Source organism: Stegostoma tigrinum, chromosome 25, assembly GCF_030684315.1.
Source record: "Stegostoma tigrinum isolate sSteTig4 chromosome 25, sSteTig4.hap1, whole genome shotgun sequence".
NCBI lineage: Eukaryota > Metazoa > Chordata > Chondrichthyes > Orectolobiformes > Stegostomatidae > Stegostoma > Stegostoma tigrinum.
In genome coordinates this window covers 21,323,841-21,340,890 of record NC_081378.1, presented here as the reverse complement: position 1 = coordinate 21,340,890, position 17,050 = coordinate 21,323,841, and the positions used below count along the sequence as shown (strand labels likewise).

The 17,050-nt window shown below is 47.5% G+C and overlaps 1 protein-coding gene across 2 annotated transcripts in view; it reads right to left on the bottom strand.

Moving 5' to 3' along the window:
* Positions 1 to 17,050, bottom strand: part of kcp (kielin cysteine rich BMP regulator) — a 132,099-nt gene that overhangs the window by 26,367 nt on the left and 88,682 nt on the right. For both annotated transcript variants that reach the window (XM_059654530.1, XM_059654531.1), the window contains 9 exons: positions 16,106 to 16,188; positions 15,745 to 15,835; positions 10,514 to 10,596; positions 9,615 to 9,788; positions 8,374 to 8,553; positions 5,276 to 5,540; positions 4,837 to 4,919; positions 1,433 to 1,526; positions 831 to 1,004 (listed from right to left, as the gene is read on the bottom strand). In XM_059654530.1, the coding sequence (XP_059510513.1) occupies positions 831 to 1,004; positions 1,433 to 1,526; positions 4,837 to 4,919; positions 5,276 to 5,540; positions 8,374 to 8,553; positions 9,615 to 9,788; positions 10,514 to 10,596; positions 15,745 to 15,835; positions 16,106 to 16,188 (1,227 nt within the window). The remainder of the gene's footprint in view (positions 1 to 830; positions 1,005 to 1,432; positions 1,527 to 4,836; positions 4,920 to 5,275; positions 5,541 to 8,373; positions 8,554 to 9,614; positions 9,789 to 10,513; positions 10,597 to 15,744; positions 15,836 to 16,105; positions 16,189 to 17,050) is intronic.

Below are 17,050 nucleotides of genomic sequence, written 5' to 3'. Positions count from 1 at the left end.
TACACAACAGGCACCAGGGATATACCCACAATGATCACTGGGTGATATACACAACAGGCACCGGGGACATATACACAATGATCATCGGGGGATATACACCACAGGCACCGGGGAAATGCACACAATGATCACCGGGGGATATACACAACAGGCACTGGGGAAATACACACAACAATCACTGGGGGATATACACAACAGGCACCGGGGATATACACACAATGATCACCGGGGGATATACACAACAGGCACCGGGGATTATACACGACAGGCACCGGGGAAATATACACAATGATCGCTGGGGGTATACACAACAGGCATCGGGGATATACACACACATTGGTCACTGGGTGATATTGGGCACACTGGGCCCCGGGGGGTGGTATACTCAACAGGTACCAGGGTACATTGTGCAGGATTGGCACCAACAGTCAGAGTAATTTGGTTGTGGGTGAGGCAGCTTTAGGTGAAACAGTGGAATCTCCCTGTGACCCACTGAGGTTGGGATCGAGCCTGGGCCTCACCTACTATGGGTGTGTGGCTCAGACCCAACACGGATTACACATTTTTACAATGAACTAGTCTTTCAATTTCTTTTACATCTTGCTCTCTAATGGGTAGCTTGGGTTCACAGCAGTTTCCTGATCTTTTACAATGTCACATAACATGAAGCCACAAGGTGTTAGACAGACCCACAGGCACCACAATGGACTAACAGCATCACCCACATTTATCCCGAGGAAGAACTCAATTAGAGACAGAACATCCCAGGGACAGAACTCATTGAGGAGTTTACCTGGGCCTATAACGGACATTGTCCTTACATGACCTACCTACACAGAGTGGACAGCACTCTCGAGGCACGTGGATCTGATTCACACATGGAGCGATACAATGAATCTCAGAGCAGGTGGTGACACCATCCACACACATACACGTCATGCAGGGGACTGTGGGTGCAGGCCAGGTTGCTCCCTCCTGGTATTCCTTCCCATTGTACATACAGCCTGCTCGGAAGGTAAAGGCAAGTTAGCAGTCATGAAAGATTGGGGTCTCAGACTGGGCCCTGACCTTCAGAATGTAGCTGTATCAGCACTGTGTCTACAATGGCTATTTCACCCCTGATTCCTGCACTTCACATATCTGCTAGCTAGACCCCATCGGAAGGAGGGATTGTTTCTCCAACCCCGTAATATTTTCCCTTTCAAGAAAGCTCTAATTCCTGTAAATGCTCCAACAGCCCCATCTCCTAAGAATCCTTCAAGAGGCCCCACCACCTCTCTCTTTTGTGTCTCCAGTCTGCCCCCTGATGAATTACTGTCCAATTCAATCAGTCAGTGTTTCGCCCCTGAACTTTCTGCATGGTCCCTCAGAGCTGACTGTACCTTAAGCGGGTGGGGGGGTTGGTCAAGTGCTGACATGGAGGATTCCTTACCTCGACACCGTGGACAGCAAGATCCCGGCTTTGTTATCTGTTGTCTGCAGCTAAGTGCTGGACACTTGACTGGCAGGCACAACACTTCACCATCCTGCAACACAGCAGTTACAATTCACAAAATGAGCTGACAAAATGTAGAGGAGACAAAAACAAAGTTGCTGGAAAAGCTCAGCAGCCCTAGCAGCAGCAGCATCTGTGATGGGAAAAACAGAGTTAACGTTTCAGGTCCGGTGACCCTTCCTCAGAACTGATGGTGGCTGGGAAGAAGTCACTCGATATGCAGAAAATAGGGAGGTGGGTAGGGTAGGGAGTAAACAATAGGGTAGAGCCCAAAGCCCCATTAACAACTACTCACCCTCCCAGCCTGATCGTTAGCAATTCCTTTGTCTGTCCAACTGTCTCTCTCTCTCTTTGGGCTCTATCCTATCATTTACTCCCTATCGCACCCACCTCCTTATTTTCCGCATATAAACTGACATTTTCCCAGCCGCCATCAGTTCTGAGGAAGGGTCACTGGACCTGAAGCGTCACTGGACTTGAAATGTTAACATTGCTTTCTCCTTCACAGATGCTACTGCTAAACCTGCTGAGCTCTTCCAGCAACTTTGTTTTTGTTCCTGATTTACAGCATCCGCAGTTCTCTTGGTTTTTATTTTGAAATATAGAGGGGTTTGGGGGCTGAAAGAGGGCAGGCTCTTGGAAATGGTGGCAGCGGCCTGACACCTGGGGTTTGACCTGGGTGAGGGAGACCGCTGTAAGAGCCTGCTGCTTCAGATAGACTTTCTGCCACCATTCAAATGGTTGTATTGGCAATGTTGGGAGAGCTGCAAACAAATGGCTCACAGATGCAGCTTTGGAGCCTTGGCACCATATAAAGGCAAGTGTGTCCGGTGGGTACTGAAGAGGGTAATCCCAGTCATGATGCTTAGATGGACACTAAACCTCAGACAGACCCACAACCTCCCACAGAGTTAATCTCCCCACTCCGGGTGGAAAGCCCTGTAGACTTGTCCCCAGGACCCATTCCCAATTAACTGACAACTGGATTCTTTAAGGGCTTTCACCACAAGATTAAGCAGATGGGCTCACAATTGTAATTTCAGGGACCTCTGTGAGAGTGCAACAGAGAGAGAGAAGCTTAGTAGCAACAGGGGGGTCCCTCGATAAAATGTCAGAGAAAGTGTATTGTAAGTGATTGGCAGCAGCTTGTCACATGGGGAATGGAAACAATGGAAAAATACATTATCGAGACTTTAGACTCCTATTTTCATTTCAAGGCTAAATCTCATAACAGAAAGTGTAAAAATTAATTGGTGCAGTCAGGAGCTGGGGAAATCATTGATTCCTTTCTCAATGATTTATACTGCCTCACAGTTAACTACCAGCACAGGTCTTTAAGTGGGGAGCTCATATGCGACTGTACTGCTGTGAATTCCTGGATGAAACTGGCTTAGAGTTTTCTCATCCAAAGCAGACCTGGTTGGAAGCTCAATGTCTCTGACCATCTTCAGTGAAGCTTCAAGGTGCAGAATGAACCACAAGGAGGAAATAAGGCCAGACGTAGACTAATCTTCACTGCAATAGGAGACCACTGTTACGATGAATGTCATTACTAATCTGCATTACTCATTATTCACTTGGAACCGTCTCTATTCACCAGCTGCAGTGAGATTCAAACTGCCAGGAAGTCAGATGGCATTGATGAAACACCATTCCTGAAGACCACAGGATGGTTTACAGATTTCACATTTCCCTTTGAAGAAAGGCTAAAACAACCAGGGATGGGCTACATGGTCAGGATGAAGTTCCAGACACTCTGTTTGCTCTTTCAGGAAATGATACGGCCCCAGAGACAAATGACTGGTTACATGACGGGATCCTAGATCTGTGGGACAGGAGACCTTATACTACAGTTGAGGTTCTTAAAAGTTCGGAAATTACTAGCCTGCAACAAGACCAGCTAAAGTCTGCAACTGAGCACCATCAGCAACCTGTGGAAATTCTCAATTTCTTTCAGTGAAGAACAAGAGCCGTTAACTACTGAGTTTTTGCAGCAGAGCAGAACCTGAGAAAAGTAAAAATACAGCTTGGGTGGAACTTGAGAACATCAAAACTAAATAGGAGTAGGAGCAGTTTAACTCTCTGACAGTGAACTAAAACCATAGCTATTTGCAGTAACATAGCATGACCAAACCATACAGCAACCAACTGGGAATGTTATCACACTCACTGCTCTTCCTACCATCAATAAGTCCCTTAACAGAACAGTGCCTAGTGTTTAAGGTTTACCTTTTATGTGCTCCTGTGACACAGTGGTAGTGTCCCTACCTCTGGGCCAGGAAACCAGGATTCAAGTCTCACCTGTTCCAGAGGAGTGTAGTAAAATTTCTCAATAGCTGGTTGGAGAAATCTTGTTTGTTTTAAGCCGGGGTGGCACGGTGGCTCAGTGGTTAGCACTGCAGCCTCACAGCACCAGGGACCCAGGTTCAATTCCAGCCTCAGGTGACTGTCTGTGTGGAGTTTGCACATTCTCCCTGTGTCTGCGTGGGTTTCCTCCGGGTGCTCCGCTTTCCTCCCACAGCCCAAAGATCTGCAGGCTAGGTGGATTGGCCGTGCTAAATTGTCCGTAGTGTTCAGGGGTGCGTGGGTTATAGGGGGGTGGGTCTGGGCGGGATGCTTCAAGTGGCTGTGTGGACTTGTTGGGCCGAACGGCCTGTTACCACACTGTAGGGAATCTATTCTAATCTAATCTCGCAGACCACAGAGCTATTCAAGAGCCTCTTAAAGATCCTGTTCCACTGTCTACTTCTGGTTCAATGCTAATGCACTTCTACTTCCTGATGGAACTGCTTGTTGAGAAACAGCTTTCCCACTCCAGCCCCCACACTGGCCAGCCCAGACAATGACAAGCGAACAACTACATCCACCGAGACAGCACAGAACAAAACAATAAACTGCAGATGACGGAGATCTGAGACAAAACCAGAAACTGCTGGTGAAACTCAGGAGATCCAGCAGCATCTGTGGGGAGAAAACAGAGTTAATGTTTCGAGTCCAGTGACCCTTCTTTAGAATGGTTCCAAGCGGACTGATTTGTTTTCTGTCCACAGATGCTACAAGACCTGCCGAGCTTGTCCAGCAATTTTTGTTTCTGTTTCTGATTTCCAGCACGCACAGTTCTTTGTTTTATGGCCCTGGGCTGGATCCTGGGTCTGTAAGGGTCCAGGTGAGACATCCTCTCTGACCCTCTGTATGTTGCTAGGTTGAGCGAAGCCTGTCGCTATTCACTCTCCAGGCTGTAGGCCTCATGTTACCACATTCCGCACTGCTGGACCAGCCTGCGAACTAGCTGCTAATCTGGAGACTCAGTTTTAATGGCCCATTTTAATTCGGTGGCTTACCGTACATGTACACGTGTGGCAGGGGTTCACTGCTGAAATCCAGTGTGATCCTCTATTATATTGTTTGCCGTGATGGACACAGACTGGAAAAAGAGAGAGAGACACGTAGTCAGGCAGGGACCAGAATGGGATCCACACATACCTCATTGGCCAGAGTCCAACCTGGAGGGTCACCGGACTCAAACCATCAACTCTGCTTTCTCCCAGAGATGCAGCCAGACCCGCTGAGTTCTAGCTGCAATTTCTGATTATGTTGCAACCACTGGGCCACAAGATATAGACTTTATTAAAAAGCTTTGAATTTAAGGAAGAGACCAGTACCTGCACAGAATGAGGGTAGGGAGTCAGACTGATATGTTGGTCTGCTTTGTGCCTGGTTTACATTTGACAAACATGTGCACTTATGCCAGTTCCCGTCCTACTTACGGGTGGTACGTACCTGGGCATTCTGGGCAGCACGTCTTTGTGTTTGTCACTGGCTCTGGACAGGTTACCCGAGGACAGACAACATCCAAACACAACACACTACCATCGAGGCAGCTACACCGTTTACACCGGTTGGATGTAGGGAAGAAGGTTTCTCGGTTTTCGTACTCCAGGCCCTCGAAGGAACAGCGATTGCACTCAGGACAACAGGCCGTGCTGACAACTGGGTGGGTGCACTGTTTGGAGCATGGTCTCTTCCAGCAGGTCACCACCTCAGCCTGAGGGCACAACAGCATTGTAAACAGTAAAACCAGAAGAAGGCCCAAAATCCTCATCCTGACTCCTCTCACATTGCCAATCAAACACTGTGCCCTGCAAATTTCTCTCCAAGCCACAGGCCAGCCTGACTTGGAGCTATTAACTCACTCAGAGATAGTAAGAACTGCTGATACTGGAGTCAGAGATAACACAGTGTGGAGCTGGATGAACACAGCAGGCCAGGCAGCATCAGAGGAGCAGGAAAGTTGACGTTTTGGGTCAGGATCTGTCTTCAGAAATGGGGAGGGGGAGAAGAGATGGGAAATAAAGAGAGAGAAGAGGGGTGGGCTGGGGAAGGTAGGTGGGATGGTGATAGGTGATAGCAGGCAGGCAGTGGTGGGAATTGGTCAGTGAGGTGGGAGGGGCAGATCAGTGTTCGATAAGATGGCCACGTTGTGTCAGGTCAAGGAGGCAGGGATGAGGAGGAGGGTTGGTCATGGGATAAGTCTGCGGGGGGCAGGGGGGAGATTTTGAAACTGGTAAGGTCCACTTTGAGACCATTGTGCTGTAGGGTCCCGAGGCAGAATATGAGGTGCTGCTCCTCCAGTTTCCGGGTGGCGTTATTGTGAAACTGTAGGAGGCCCAGGATGGACAAGTCACCCAGGGAATGGGAAGGGGACTTAAAATGGGTCATGACTGGAAGGTGTTGTCGTTTGTCGCAAACAGAACACAGATGCTCGACAAAGTGGCCTCTGAGACTCCGCTTGGTCTCACTGATGTAGAGGAGGCCACATTGGGAACAACGCATACAACAGATCACATTGACGGATGTACAGGTGAACCTCTGTCTGATCTGGAAGGTTTTCTTGGGGCCTGGGATGGAAGTGAGGGGGGGGAGGTGTAGGGGCAGGTGTAGCACCTCCTGTGGTTGCAGGGAAAGGTGCTGGGGGTGGTGGGGCTGGTGGGGAGTGTGGAGTGGACGAGGGAGTCGCAGAGAGCATGGTCCCTACGAAAGGCAGGTAGGGGTGGAGAGGGAAATATCTCCTTGGTTGTGGGGTCGGATTGTTGGTGGCGAAGTAGGCTACATTGGATATGGAGGTTAGTGGGGTTATATGCGAGGACAAAGGGGATTCTGTCTTTGATTTTGTTGGGGGGAGGGGATGAAAGGACAGAGGTCTGGAAATACAAGAGATGTGGTCGAAAGCATTTTTGACCCTGAAAGGGTGGATTTGGAGGCAGGATGTTGCAGCCCTTGAAACAAGAGAACATATAGGATGTTTGGGAGTGGAACGCCCCATCTTGGGAGCAGATGTGGCGGAGGCATTGAGAGTAGGGGATCGCATTCTTGCAGGAAGGTGGGTGAGAGAAAGTATAGTCTAGGTAGCTGTGGCAGTCACCAGAAATGGAGACAGGAAGAAGAGATGGTCCAGGTGAACTTGAGGTTGGGATGGAAGGTGTTAGTAAACTGGATGAACTGTTCAAGCTCCTCTTGGGAGCATGAGGTGGCGCCGATACAGTCATCGATGTAACAGAGGAAGAGGTGGGGGATAGTGCCAGAGTAGCTGCAGGAGGGGGACTGTTCCATGTATACTACAAAGAGGCAGGCGTAGCTTGGGCCCATGCAGGTTCTTATGGCTACCCCTTTAGTCTGTAGGATGTGGAAGACGTTGAAGGAGAAGTAAAGCGTAAGGACGCGTTTGGTTAAGTGGATGAGGGTGTCAGTGGAGAGGGACTGATTGGGCCTGTGGGAGAGGAAGAAGCGGAGGGCTTTTAGGCCATTCACGTGGAGCTATATTGCTGTTCCAACAGTGCACCAATTCAACATCCAGGAATTCCAACCCCCCACCGCACAATGTTAAAAGCCAGACGTTAGACCTTGGAGAAACAAAATCTAGGCATGTGCAACTCTATTATTCCTCTGTTCCTGAATACTCACTTATCATTGGCTCTTCCCACCCCATCGCACACACAGTTCCCTGTACACTCTTGCCCCTGACACACACACACAACCCCTTGTTCACTCTTCCGATACGCACACAGCCCCCTGTTCACTCTTCCCCTGACACGCACACAGCCTCCTATACACTCTCCACCTCCCACCCCCACACACAGCCCCCGTATACTCTCTCCCCCCAGCCACACACACAACTCCCTGTACACTCTCTCCCCCCACCCATACATACAGCCCCCTGCACACACGGCCCCCTTTAGGCTCTACCTGACCACCCCCACACACAGACCCCTGTACACCAATGCCCACAATTACTATAGTCTCACAACCCCTTTATACCCTACCTTATTCCCCGTCAAATTCAGCTTGTGTCAGTTTATGGGTTTCAGATATTTTCAATTGATATCAGTGATCTGGAGAGAGGGCCAAGCGAACATTCCCAAGTTTACTGACGATACAAGGTATGGAGGTAAGTTGTGAGGAGGACACAAAGATGGAAGCAATAGATGAATGTGGCAGGTGGAGTACAATGATAGGAAAAGTGGCATCATCCACTTTGGATAGTAAAGACTAAAAGGAGAATTGTCTTCATGTGGCGAGAAGCTGGGAGACATTGGCATTAAGGAGACTGGAGCGGCTAGCAGATGTATCACAAAAATATTCTCATGTTTTTTCCTCATTAACTACTGATCTCTCCCAGACCCTGCGTACTCTTCCTCATTACAAATTCTACCCAACCCTAAAACGTCAGCGCATCCGGGTAGTTCAGGAGGAAGCCGTTTAGGGATTGGATTGGGATTATCGGCTGAAGGTGGGGATTTGGAAAGTGAGGATTTGTCGGACGATCGGGGTCGGGGATTGCTCAGCGGTCCTGTCCTGTTCCTAACGATATTGTTACTCACCAAGCAGGTGCACTTTGAGCACTTCTCGGACGGGGAGTTGAAAGTGGTTGCACTCTCGTAGACCTGTCCCAGGTAACGACAGATCCCAGTACACTGTGGGCAGCACTCACCAACAGGGGTCACTGGATTTTGACAATTGACAGACGGGCAGGACACAGGCTGACAGGTAACCTGGCCATTCTGCAATAAAACACCAGCAGTGCTGTTAAAGTCCTGAAGCTCATAACACAAAGTGGGAACAAGGGACAGAGGGTTATGCTGATAGTGTGAGATAAACTAAATCCTGTGGGAGGAGAGTGATGTGCAGCATAAAACATCAACACAATTAAAATGGCACCAATGGCATGTTGCTGAGCTGTAAATGTAGTGTAGTGATACAGCCTCTCTGTGACTCTCGAAAGGATCACTCAAGGACACTTCTCATGTACTGCTCTGTGATTCTGATCCTCAGTTCAAAGCTCAGGGCAGCAACTATCCTGGGGTTCTTTTTGAACTTTCCTCTGGCTGAGAAGTTTTAGATTAATGTTTATGTTTAACTTCAGGAATGTTTAAAAGTTACTCATTCCCAAAATGAACTGAATAACAGAAATGTGCGAAGTATTTACATGTTGTGTGTGTGTGTGTGTGTGTGTGTGTGTGTGTGTGTGTGTGTGTGTGTGTGTGTGTGTGTGTGTGTGGGGGGGGGGGGGGTGTGATGGAGGGCACTGGGCAGGAAGCAAGTCTTGATTTCATTTGAACTCTTAGCTCATGCCTCCTGCTGCCATGTTCCATTTTAATTCAGTCTAGATACACCCAGTGTGTGAGGAGCCCAGAGGTCGTGAGTTCACATTTCATGGGCAAGTTGTGAACGTGAATGTAATAAGGCTTGCAGAGGGAATAATCAAAGACGAGGGGATGTCACTGTGACAGCCTCTGCCTCACACGTGACTCCATTCCAATGTTCCATTCGATCTATGCAGCAATCAGGAAAATGCCACAAAGAGGCACACCCACGGGGAAGATTTCTGTTAATATGCCCAGCCGTGTGACACACAGTATAACAAGCCAGTCATGCACAGCAAATGGAGGTGATAGGGAACATGGTCCTAGTCCCAGGAAATGGGGCCAGGTTTCTCTTATCCTCTGTTCCTCTATGTAGTCTGGCAGGCCTTGTCTATGGGTGAGGCTACTCAGAGTTTTTCTGTCCATTTCACAAATACATTGCGGGCAGACGGGGCCGACCCAATGAGAACACTTCTTACCTGACAGGCGCAGTGGTTACATTTGTCACTTGGGTCTGGGAACCTTTCACCATTTTCATAATCTCTCTCATCATAACGACAGCCATCACACACTGGGCAGTTGCAAATGTTGATTGTTGGGTGGGGGCATGATGCTTTCTTGCATCTTTTGGTGTCACAGATCACTTGTCCCTTCTGAAGTAGATGAAAGAAAATGAAATATTGGTCTCCCATTTGTCACAATTCCATGTGTCCACCCACCTGTGCCTGTAGCCAGAGCCAACCCATTCATTCCTATGCCTGATATTCCTCAATCCGTTACTGCAGCCCATCTGCTAATGCCAGGGACAAACTGAAGATAGTAAAGATAGGGTTCAGCTCAACATGTTCATAGTGCAATGTGTCCTACTGACATGCTGTCAGTGGGCCAGAACACTCAAAGAACATCTATTTCTCTGGCACTGTAACTGTGGAGGTTTCACTGAATGATTTAATTTCAGAGCGTAGACAACTGACATTATGTTAGGGAGCCAATCAGTTAGTGTACAGGGAGATCCAGCCAAAACGAGGGTGGGAATGAGCAATTTTATGTGAAATGGGATCTTTTACATTAAACTAAGGTTCCATCACATGTTAATGTCTCCTCCTCCAACAGTGCCCACATTACCATTTGGTAGGACTGTGCCTAGTCAGTGAGAGCCCGGATTAAATTGTCCACATTCTGGAGAGGGCTTGAATTGATGATTTCTTGACACAGAGATGCACTGCAACTGCTGAGCTCGCAGCAGCAGTTCAATATTCATTTGCAGAAACTCAATTCCTGGCACATACAGCCCCGACTATTATTGCAGCAATCCTGAATTTTGTGACCAAAGTGTGATCCAGCAGTTCTGTTCCCCACTACACTAGGAGGACCTTACCCGGCACTGACATTCCTCACACTTTCCGTTCGGAGGGAGGAATGTTGCTCCTTCCGCATAATCTTCACCTTGGAAATGACAACCTGCAAATGACAAGGAATGAGCTAAGTTCCCGAAGGAAGTCTGCCATCTATGAGAACCACAGAGCAGGGTGGGGCTGGAAAACTGTCCCCTTGACTCAGGACCATGCTGTATTAAAATCCAAACGCCCACAGGCAAAACAGTTTTCGCAAACTACCTATTCCTTTTGAAATTGCCCATCAAATCACTTCTTAACATTCTATATTCCAGGGAATACAATCTCTCTTCATCATCAATCCGTGTTAACATTTTGATGAACTTGCAGTGTTCTCTTTCCAAAGTTAGTATATCCTGCCTTGGATGGAGTAGCCAGAACTGGATACAGCACAATAGTTGTGGTCTATCCAAGGCGCCGTACAGCTGTAATATAACTCCCTCCCACTTCCATTACTGCAAGGATTCAATCTGCGTTTTGATAGTGCCTTTCATGCCCTCAGAATATCACCAAGAACCTCATAGCCAAGGAAGTATTTTGAAGAAAAATAAAAACCAAAAGAACGGTGGTTGCTGTAAATCAGGAACAAAAATAAAGCTGCAAGAAAAGCTCAGCAGGTCTGGCAGCATCTGTGGAGCATCTGTTCCTTGACAGATGCTGCCAGACCTGCTGAGCTTTTCTAGCAGCTTTGTTTTTGTTCATGAAGTATTTTGAAGTGTGGACACTGCTGTTGTGCTAGAAATTATTGTGCTGTTCCCAGACATAAGGTTACAATAACCTGATGATCTGTTTTAACAATGTTGGTTCAGGCAGTGCAGTTTGGTTAATAGTGAGCAGACTGTCCCTCTTTTGAAGAAGGGTACCTGAACCTGAAATGTTAACTCTGCTCTCCCTCCACAGATGCTGCCAGACTTGCTGAATTTTTCCAGCTATTTCTGCATTTGTTTCAGCCCTGCTCTTCTTTGAATTGTGTCTGAAAGAGTTTTTCACCCAGAGAGGAGAGATAGAGACCTGTTTTAAATGTTTCATCCAAACGACAGCAACTCACTGTCTCTGAACTGGCCCTCTGCAAATGTTCATGGTTTTCTTGCTCCACTGATTAGCCTTGCTGAAAATTTGCTGCACTGTTTGCTTTTACTTCAGTGCCCCAAAGTGAGTCAGCATTGGTTACGCCAGAGCAAGTGGCAGAGGCTGGTGCAGTTAAAACATTTAAAAGGCATCAGGATGGGTACATGAATAGGAAGGATTTAGAGGGATATGGGACAAATGCTGGCAAATTGGACCAGATTAAATTAGGATATCTGGTCAGCATGGATGAGTTGGGCCAAAGGGTCTGTTTGAGTGTTGTGTGACTCTGTGGCTGTATGTGCTCAAGTCCGTAGGTGAGGCCTGAACTAGCAGATCTTTATAGAACCTGCCTATCATCTAACTACCCATTTTCCTACGAAGTATTTATCCCATTCCCTTTTGAAGATTAGAGATAGTGGGAACTGCCAATGCTGGAGTCAGAGACAACACAGTGTGGAGCTGGAGGAAAACAGTAGGCCAGGCAGTGTCAGAGGAACAGGAAAGTTGCCTCCTCCTCTGATGCAGCCTGGCCTGTCGTGTTCCTCCAGCTCCACACTGTGCTATCCCTTTCGAAGATAACTTTTTTTAAAGTTTATTCATGAGATGAGGGCATCACTAGCTAGGGCTGGCACTTATTGTCCATCCCAGAGGGCAGTTAAGAGCCAAACACATTGCTGTGGTTCTGGAGTCAAAGTAGGCCAGACCAGGTAAGGATGGCAGTCTTCTTCCCTAAAGGACATTAGGGAACAAGATAGGTTTTCCTGACAATCAACAATGATTCACGGTCATCATTTGACACTTAATTCCAGATTTTCAAAAAATACAACCATCTGCCATGGCAGGATTTGAACCCAGATCTCCAGAATATTCCTGGTGTTGTTCATAATACCACTAGGCCATTACCTTCCCTACAATAAAATCTGCTTTCACTAACCAATAAGGCATGTCTTTAGCAGTCTCAACAACTCAAAGTTCAAACAAATTCCCTCCTCTGGTTCTTTTGAGATTTACTCCAATCTGGTTACCAGACCTTCTGTCACTATTGTTGCAAAGTTGGGTAGAGTACTTGAGGATTGGGAGGCAGGAAGTTAGAATTAGGTGTTTGTACAATGCTAGGGGGTCAACCAGTGCATGGTCCCTTTAAAAGATCATGTTCTTTCCCCTATGATTAGAAATTTAAAATGGATATCTGTGAGCAGCAGCTTGAACGTTTGCAAGTACTGTACACAGAGAGCACCCGAATTGAAACTTTTGTAGTAAAAGGCCATACAATTAGCAGGTCAAGCAGCAGTTTTTAACCAAGACAACAAATTTTTGAATTTAGCCAGTTTGATCCAGGCATTAGATACCAAAAGCCACTTAAATTTATATCTGCAACCGCAGGAAATGCTACACTTGTCCCCACACCTCCTCCCTCACCCCTATCCCAGGCCCCAAGATGACATTCCACATTAAGCAGAGGTTCACCTGCACATCTGCCAATGTGGTATACTGCATCCACTGTACCCGGTGCGGCTTCCTCTACATTGGGGAAACCAAGCGGAGGCTTGGGGACCGCTTTGCAGAACACCTCCGCTCAGTTTGCAACAAACAACTGCACCTCCCAGTCGCAAACCATTTCCACTCCCCCTCCCATTCTCTAGATGACATGTCCATCATGGGCCTCCTGCACTGCCACAATGATGCCACCCGAAGGTTGCAGGAACAGCAACTCATATTCCGCCTGGGAACCCTGCAGCCATATGGTATCAATGTGGACTTCACCAGTTTCAAAATCTCCCCTTCCCCTACTGCATCCCTAAACCAGCCCAGTTTGTCCCCTCCCCCCACTGCACCACACAACCAGTCCAGCTCTTCCCCCCCCCACCCAACGCATCCCAAAACCAGTCCAACCTGTCTCTGCCTCCCTAACCGGTTCTTCCTCTCACCCATCCCTTCCTCCCACCCCAAGCTGCACCCCCAGCTACCTACTAACCTCATCCCACCTCCTTGACCTGTCCGTCTTCCCTGGACTGACCTATCCCCTCCCTACCTCCCCACCTATCTTCTTTACTCTCCATCTTCGGTCCGCCTCCCCCCTCTCCCTATTTATTCCAGTTCCCTCTCCCCATCCCCCTCTCTGATGAAGGGTCTAAGCCCGAAACGTCAGCTTTTGTGCTCCTGAGATGCTGCTTGGCCTGCTGTGTTCATCCAGCCTTACGTTTTATTATCTTAAATTTATATCTGATCGTTTTGACAACATGGGACCAATCCTATTGTCATAAAATATTGATATGTCATCAAGGGTATAAAAATAAGGGGGCAGTTGGACAAAGCAGCAGATCTAACTGCTATCTGCCAGAGCTAACAGCCCTCAGCTCTCAAGAGAGAAACACTGGCTCTCACAGCCTCTTCTATGTCTTGGAGAAAGCACCATTTAAATAACCACAGCACCCAGGGCACAACTAGTTAACATTCCTGACAGAAGAATTGACGTAGAAGGAATAGAACATTCCAAAAGAAGCGTGACCTGGCGGTAATTTCGAGAGACTAAATTCTACTTGTTTTTACAAGTGGGACTTCTATTTATTGGAACAGAATACCATTAGAATTTTGCTTTATTCAAAAATAGTTGGTATTTAAAAGGGATTTATTCAATTTGTTAATGGTTTAGTTAACTTGTTCACTATTAGAGTTAGATAAATAAATTGTTATTTGTAGATTGTAAAGTGAGTGTCAGCGATTTAGTTTATTTAACCACTAGAAATTGCTGCAAGGCAGGTTACGACACTTTTCCACTCTTTTTATAGGTTCTAGCGTGACGCGATCCTCTTTAGATGTTTCGGTTATAGTTCTTGGCGGGGGTTGGTCAACCTCTGCTTTATAACACTACAATTAGTCCCTCCTTATTTACTCAATCACAGCTTTATTTCTTAACTTTGTGAAATCTCCAACAATGTCTTCTGATCTAAGGAAAATAACCTCAAGTTTCTCTACTTGTTTTACATATCTGAACATTTGGATCCTTGGCACCACTCTGAAAATTTCCTTCACCCACTCCATCTTGGCAAAGTATGATGCACTGAATTGACTCTGTATTCCCCAGCTAGGGCTACGGCAGTGATTGATGATGGTTTTGTATAAGCTTCTGCACGTTTGTCTCTATACCACTGTTTATAACAGCCTCACAGACTTGGGCCATTTGTTTATATTATCTTTTCATATTCATCCTATCAAAACATATTGCTTTACAATTCTCTGCACTTAAATGTATCCATCATGTGACTGCCCGAATGATCAATCATTGACCTCCTGAATTCTCCCACCTTGTCTTTATATTTCTGTGTTCTGTATCACTTGCAAACTTTGATATCACGCGTTGTACACTCAGGTCCTGGTGTTAATAGATCACACAAACTGCAGGAGCCCTCATTCAGGCCCCTAGGAACACCACTTCCTGCCAGTGTAACGAACAACCATTCCCCACTGCTCTCCATTCGCCAGTGACATAACAGCACATTGGCCTGAACTTTCACTCTAAAGGTTTTGGTATGACTGTCTAGTCTGCTGGAGCCCAATGTGCACACACATTTTATACAGTCTGAAATTTGCCTTACTGTTTAATTCAACAGTACAGACAGAGCCCGTTCCGGTGTGTTCTTCACTCGGTAATAACTATTAGGTCCATGGGGCCTTCACTCCCCATCTACTATTCCAAGCAGGAATATCGATCGGTTCTGCAGTCTCTATGGATTATCCACTAGTCAAATCTAGTCATAGGCTGGGTTATTCTTCACTGTCTCCCAGCTTGGTCCCTTTCCACACCCACCTGGTTTAGTCCTAACTCTCTCTCTCTCTCTCTCTCTCTCTCTCTCTCTCTCTCTCTCTCTCTGTCTCCCTCTCCCCTGGCAGTCACACTCTCTCTCATCTTCCTGGCTGTGGCACAGTTCCGTTTCCCCGCACACCCCACGTTCCATTCCCGACTACCACATCCACTCCCAATTCTCTCTCTCTCTCTCTCTCTCTCTCTCTCTTCCCCTGTGCAGTCTCCACTATCTTTCTATCTCAGGCACATCCTCTGTCTCTGTCTCTCTCTCTCTGTCAGGATGGGATTGAGGTTTAATGTGCCAGTACAGACCATGAAGCAGCACTAGAGGCTTTCACTCACCATCACATTGGGGACAGTCACAGGGTCCACTGATGGGGTGGGGGCACGGAGCTGGGGCACACACTGCCCTCACACAGTGCACTGAGCCACTCTGTAACACAACACACAGCACAGGTCAGCACAGAGAGGCTAGGGCAGGGATGGGACGGCAGGGGGAAGGGCAGGGCAGGGGCAGAGGAGGGGGGATCGTGGAGGGACGAGAATGTAGGGAGAGGGGAAGGTAGAGGAAAGGGGATGTAGGGGGCGGGGACAGCAGGAAGAGTGAAGGATAGAAACGACAGTCAGTCACTCTCTCCCTCGACTAAGGGGAATGAGCGATTGATCCCAAAGATGGATTAGAGACTATGATGTCATTACTCACCCGGCAGGTACATTGTGAGCATGTGTCAGTGGGATCAGTGAATGTCTGTCCGTTATTGATAGTAACACCACCATAGTAACAGCCTGCGAAGGAACAGATTGCTTTTAATTGACACCATCAGTTTACAGTTTAGTACCCATCAAATTAACACAGAAAATCACACTCCCAGAATGATCAAAACAGGCTATAGCACTGATATGTATAAAATTATCCACTACACACACTTCACTTTCTAAACCATAAAGGCATCCAGGGTCCCTTTAATCCTGACAGCTACTCTCTGCAGTAGTCAATTGTACATTATCACCATTTTCAGGGTGAATATGGTCCTACAATCCCTATCACTCACTGCTGTCTCTCAGTCCTCACTCTCACAGGGAGATTGCTATACACTGACTGCTGTCTCTCAGTCCCCTCTCTCACAGTGAGACTGCTGTACACTCACTGCTGTCTCTCAGTCCTCCCTTTCACAGGGAGATTGCTGTACACTGATAATGGGAACTGCAGATGCTGGAGAATCCAAGATAACAAAGTGTGGAGCTGGATGAACACAGCAGGCCAAGCAGCATCTCAGGAGCACAAAAGCTGATGTTTCGGGCCTAGACCCTTCATCAGAGAGGAGGGTGGGGTGAGGGAACTGGAATAAATAGGGAGGGAGGGGGAAGCAGACCGAAGACCGAGAGAAAAGAAGATAGGTGGAGAGGAGAGTATAGGTGAGGAGGTAGGGATGGGATAGGTTAGTCCAGGGAAGATGGACAGGTCAAGGAGGCGGGATGAGGTGGTAGGTAGGAAATGGAGGTGTGGCTTGAGGTGGGAGGAAGGAATGGGTGACAGGAAGAACAGGTTAGGGAAGCGGAGACAGGCTGGGCTGGTTTTGGGATGCAGTGGGGGGAGGGGAAGAACTGGGCTGGTTTTGTAATGCAGTGGGGGGAGGGGAAGAACTGG